This window comes from Lathyrus oleraceus, chromosome 7, assembly GCF_024323335.1.
Source record: "Lathyrus oleraceus cultivar Zhongwan6 chromosome 7, CAAS_Psat_ZW6_1.0, whole genome shotgun sequence".
Taxonomy (NCBI): Eukaryota; Viridiplantae; Streptophyta; class Magnoliopsida; order Fabales; family Fabaceae; genus Lathyrus; species Lathyrus oleraceus.
This window is the reverse complement of record NC_066585.1, coordinates 33,546,417-33,552,319: the sequence shown is the minus strand read 5'-3', so window position 1 is coordinate 33,552,319 and position 5,903 is coordinate 33,546,417. Positions and strand designations below refer to the sequence as shown.

Here is a 5,903-nt window from a genome sequence, read left to right as displayed (position 1 = left end):
TAACAAGATTGGGATCCATTGCCATAAATACATAACAAGAACAACACAAGTATCGTGCTTTCTTTTTGAGGTTCAGTACAGTTCTCAGCCTTCTCAAAGAAAACATCTAATAGAGTGACATCACAGACAATGGTTACGACTCTTTATGTATATGCCCTGTATCATACACATTATCAATGCCTGCATAATTCTGGCCTAACCAAACCCAGCAGCAAAATTAACAATAAAAACTGCTTAACAAGACAGGCTTATTTTTTCTGCCATGCGGCTTATGGCAATTAATTTCAAAATATAATCATACAACAGAATTCAACTGTACAAACGTTCATATCAAACATGAATACACAAACCATTCAACTGCGACATTAATTGCCTTACCAATCAGACTAAAACATATTAATGCAGAGATAGGATGAATCAATAGTGTCATAACCGAAAAAAGGGACCTGCTCAAAGTGCCATCTCAGCTTGCAGAGCTGCCAATTCATCCTCCTCTGGAGTGGGCTTAGCATGCGCCGGGCGAGTAGGTTGCCTCCCAGCTGGGACATGCACCGAGGCTGCTGGAGCTGTAGTTGCAGGCTGAAGAAGCTGTTCTTCCAACTCAGCACCCTCTAGCTCTTCAAGTTCTGCTTCCAATTCATCCTGAATGGCAAACAAATTCAGAATGTTGACCAAATATATGACAACACATATAAATAGACGCTCAATAACTGATCAATCAAAACAAAAATTTCATTAGCAGAGCCAAAATGAAAATTAGTATTTAAATTTACCTCGTCAAAATCAGCAGCTGCACCAATTGGAGCTGACAACGCTTCCTGAATCTGTTTCATGTTTTCAGTCTGTTCATTGATCTCATCCATGGTCTTGTCAACATCGTCAATATTCCTAAAAAATATAATATTGAACTCAACAATGTCAAAATCAGTAACCTAAGATATGCAAAAGCGTTAAACAAAAAAAGTTACATACATGGAGAACATTTTCCACATCAGAAAAATATGATTAACTTTTTCAGGTTTTAAAACATGCAAATAAAATATAGATCAGAACATCAAGAACAAAATAAATAAATAAAAACTTAAACATAGATAGTGTTATATACGTTGCTTTTTGCATAGCCTTCATAGTAGCCGCTCCAGTTCTCAATGCGTCAACTGTTTCCGTGGTTGCCTTGGCACCTTCCAACATTATCATCTGTAACACATCACCAGCATAAGATATCAAAGACACTCAAAATCTGAATCATGTGGCACTAATAGCTATAAGAAATTCAGATCTAGACTGAACTGCTTTCTCAGACTGGGAAAACTTAGAACAAAATCCTTCTATCCGTCCAATCAACCCTAAAAATAGGTGGAAATTTGAAGTACTATTCAACCAGTCAACCCACATGTACCAATCATGGTTTAAAAGATGTGATTGAACTGGTCCTTTTAATAAATATAATAAGAATGGTTTTTTACAACCAACACCTCGAGGTTTCTTTTCTAAATTTATCTAATGTGAAAATAAAAAACAAAAACACAATATGTTAGAAATCATGCTAATGTTGGTATAGCACTTTAATTTCATATTAAGTAATGCAATAAATCATTTTCTATTTTTTCTTTATTTATTTATACATGTTACACACACAGACCCGTCTATATAGCATTTTTTCCTTTCATATGATTAAATTATTACTAGGCGCAGCACCAGTGCAAGAGCTCCAGGGGGAAAATGTCCATTCAAGGGAAATTGCCAATGTTTTTGCAGGAAACATACATAAAGCCATCAGGAGAGAATTGTCAAATGCTTATGTTTTGCAAGAAAACTAAAAAAATGCCACTGGGCAGAAAGTGTGTGTAGAAAACTGATAGATGGCTGGGCTTCTAATCAGCTTTAATAGAGTGAATGGGTTGTGTCTATATCTATGTATGTAAATATATAAAACAGTAAAACAGTGGTTGAACTAACAGAGTTGAACCTTTCTTTTTTTACCAATTTGATGGTAAGTCCAGTTTTGAAAACAGTGATTGTAGCTGCTGGATAAGAAATTGTAATGACTTAATAAGAAATTGCAATCACACCTGGTCATGAATACGCAACTGAAAGTTTCCAAGCTGCTCTACTTGTTGTTCATATAGCCTCTTCCTTTTCAAACATTGTATTGCCGCTGCAATAGATAGAAATTCAAAGAGAAAATTTAACAAAAGATTAATATAGGAAAATGCTAATAAGTGGCCCTTAGGGCATTGGTCAAGGAAACAAATATATAAATGGTGTTGGAAAATGGTATATTTGACTCTTTAGATGTTTAAAAATTGTTTTTTCCAATACAAACTTCTACTTTTGGCCTCCTTAACTAGTGCCCTTAAGGAACTTGTTAGCATAACCCATTAATACATTATTGACCCGTGAACCTGCCTGCTCCACTAATAATGGATTCCTAGACTAAAGAGGGGTGTGTATGTGTGGAAAAATCATTCAGCACAAAGAGTCCAAGTAAAGTTTATCTATAGAAAGTTGGTAAAAAGTGCATCATAAAAAGACCAGGTAACGCATGTCTATGCTCACCCAGTTACTCCCACTTTTACTTGATTCTATCCGTTTATATACCTCTGATGGCAGAAATGATCAATTACACATACTCAACTGCATAATGATATTGTTAGCCATGAAACCTGCTATACATAGTCAAAAATGTTTTCTATCAATACACATTTTATAAAATGATGTCATAGAAGGCATCCTTAAACTAACTAGCAATGTCTCTTAATCAACAGACCTATCGCATTTGATTGGTCTCGCTCAACCTCTAACTACTGAATTATCCTTCATCCTGATTTGCTATCCTTAAATGTTTCTATAGGTGTTCTCTATACATGTGCAAACTACATATGATGAAACTCCACCCTCTCTTTTATAGTGGGTGCTACCCAAGTTTCTCTTATATGCTTTTTTATTGCTTATACTATCTTGTTTTCATGACCATTCAACCATCACAACATTCTCAAGGGAAAAAAACATACATTTATAAATGGTAATTACAATCAATCTTGATATAATGGAAGGATATTTCCTCCAAACAACGCCCAAATGATTTTGACCAAAGCATACATTCATAATCTCCACATAAACATAAGTCATCAGGAGGAGAGAGGCATGTGCCCCGGTGATATTCTCATAAAAAGAGCATTCATGAGATTTGCTACATACCCCTTTTATTCTTGGCCCTTGTGAATTCTTTAGCTCTCTCAACTTCTGCCCCAGCCTTTTTAAGAAGCACTTTCTCCTTTTTCTCTAGCATTTCAAGTGTCTGCATAATTTAAGGAACAATACATATCAAATTATTTATAAATAAAAATAATTAATTAATTAATTTAAAATAATAAAAAAAAAACTCTCACTGTAAATCACTGCTAGAAACAAAAATTCAAACTTCCAACACATCCATCATTATGGGATCCAACAACATTTAGAAAAATACACAATCACAACACATTTATTATAGAACAAAACATAATATTGCTACTAAGGCTTTATCTTATAGATCATGAAGCAGTTTTAGAGGTGTAGAATTGATTTTGGAACATTTTGAGGTGTTTGGTTCTTCTAAATTATAATTGATTATGCCTTCAGAATTGATTTTATTTGAAACTAGAATTTGTACCTTTTTAGTTTAAAGGTGATTTTTAGACTGAAATTTGTTGTTAACATAAATCAATTCACATCCAACTCAGAATCAATTCTACAAAATCAATTCAATTCACTCAGAACCGTCACCTCAAAATCAAACACACACTTACACTTAGTCTAGCTGAGTAATTTGCAAAACGTAAGTAAAAAAAAATCACAATTGAGAATGTAAAAAATTAGTATCTTTATTGTTGTAAAACAGATTACCTAAAGGCTTAATTGAGATGATGAACAATTGATATTCAAAATCAACAATATCAATACTGTTGCTTAACACTAAAGAAAAAAAAATCATATTGAAAATCACAATATAAACCAAACCGAGTAGTATAAAGAGTGAACAAGTTCTATAAATCAACTACTAACAATTCAAAAAAGCAATTTCGAGTTGATTGTAAAGGAACAAAATTGGAGTTACCTCATTTAATTTGTCTAAAGTTGTTAGAGTATTGGCTTCCTGTTTAGGTTTACCAAAAATCCGTGAAAACATGATTGATTAACCGATGTTGAATTACGATTCTCTTTAATGGATGAAAAAAACGGTCTCCCTGTAAGAGAAAAAACATAATCAATCATGAGAATTGTGAAATTGTAATAAAAGAGAATGATGATGATGAAAGATGAACAAACCCTATTGAATAATTAGGGTTGGGGATAGAGGAGAACGGAGAATCTGGTGATAGTAGAGAGAAACAAGGTATATAGATTGATTGAGTCGAAGAATTGAGATGAAAACGCGTGCGATGGATATTCAATGAGAGAAGAAATAATGTGAAGGGAAATTGCTATGTGCACCCCCACACGGGTTTGTACGGTTAGATACTGGGCCCCTTTATTGGGAGGACCATTAGATTTTCTTTTCTTTTTTATATATAAAAAAAAGAATAAGCAAAATACTTAATTGACTTAAATAAGTGAAGATTTACATTATATTCTTAGAGAGATCGTAACGTTCAATTTAGTCTACTGAATAATAAATTTAGATGATTTAATTTTTATTATTTTATATTTTATTTGATTGATGAAAAAATATGAGTGAAAGAAAATAAAGTTAAAAAAATAAAACTAAATAAAAATAAGATTATTATCTTAAGTATGAGAGAAAATAAAGTGTATTTATAAAATGACAGAGTATATTATAAAAGATATTTTAAAACTTTTTTATGTATTTATATACTAAAACAATAAATAAGAAAAAAAATCTTAATAGATAAATAAATAGATAAATAATACTGATTAAATATTTTTAAATGGGTGTTGTTATCATCTCTGTTATTGTTTTTTTTAAGGTTGAAACAATTAATTTTTATTCTGAATCAAATTTTTAAAATGTGTGGGACTTGTAAGTCTTCTCAAATTTTAAAAAATGAAGAAATAGATGACAAAATTAAAATTACTAACATTGAATTCTATTAAATAATTTTAAATAATTATATAATATTGATTAAAATTGTTTTATTTATATGTATTTTTAATCAAAAACATATTGTATTTTATTTATTTTATAAAAATTTATTAATTTATAAATATTAACAATTTGTTTATATATACTATCAAGAGTGATTGAATCTTTGTATCAAACGCTTGCAGTTATTTAATTCATCTTACATATTTTCTTCTAGTTATAAAATTATATTCTTATTTATTAAATTAAATTTTATTCTTATGTAAATATTTTATTTTATTCTTAATAATTCTTATTTTAATTTTTTTTGTTATATCAAATTATTAAATTTTATATTTGTAACACTCTTAGTCGTATATCTAGAAAAACAAACATTAGTATTAATAATTGATATATATATATATATATATATATATATATATATATATATATATATATATATATATATATATATATATATATATATATATATATATATATATATATATATATATGTATATATATATATATATATAATACAACAGATGAACTAATAAATCCACGATTAAACAAAGTCTTTATCAAAGCGGAAAGATGTTTTATCGGGTCGTCAGTGTCATATTCATCATTGTAGAACCAATCCAAATACTGAAAATGTAATCAACAATGTAAGATACTAATCTTAGTGAGCTTCCCGATCTAAACCATCAGTCTCTCACTACCCATTTATCCGGTTAAAGCATACTTGAAATGTTCATCAGGATATCTCACGCCCATCTCTTACAAACTAATACCAACTAATTGTCTCAAGTATCTCACTGACCCTAAGAGTACTCTC

At 30.3% G+C, this 5,903-nt stretch overlaps 1 protein-coding gene across 1 annotated transcript; it reads right to left on the bottom strand.

The window, feature by feature from the left end:
* Window positions 1–248: 248 nt before the first annotated feature.
* LOC127108404 (vacuolar protein sorting-associated protein 32 homolog 2) lies at window positions 249–4,485 on the bottom strand. Its single transcript, XM_051045865.1, has 7 exons — window positions 4,312–4,485; window positions 4,100–4,229; window positions 3,202–3,301; window positions 2,073–2,158; window positions 1,106–1,197; window positions 774–888; window positions 249–642 (listed from the first exon to the last, which is right to left on the bottom strand). The coding sequence occupies exons 2-7, from the start codon at window positions 4,169–4,171 to the stop codon at window positions 451–453; spliced, it is 657 nt and encodes a 218-aa protein (XP_050901822.1). The 5' UTR covers window positions 4,172–4,229; window positions 4,312–4,485; the 3' UTR covers window positions 249–450.
* Between the last annotated feature and the right edge of the window lie 1,418 nt (window positions 4,486–5,903).

Bases quoted from the DNA above. Each gene is read 5' to 3' on its own strand.
- LOC127108404 (XM_051045865.1), bottom strand. From the start codon at position 4,171: ATGTTTTCACGGATTTTTGGTAAACCTAAACAGGAAGCCAATACTCTA. The intron at 2,159-3,201 runs GTATGTAGCAAA...TATCTATTGCAG, and splicing joins AAGGGCCAAGAATAAAAGGG to CGGCAATACAATGTTTGAAA. The intron at 1,198-2,072 runs GTGTGATTGCAA...GATGTGTTACAG, and splicing joins AGTTGCGTATTCATGACCAG to ATGATAATGTTGGAAGGTGC.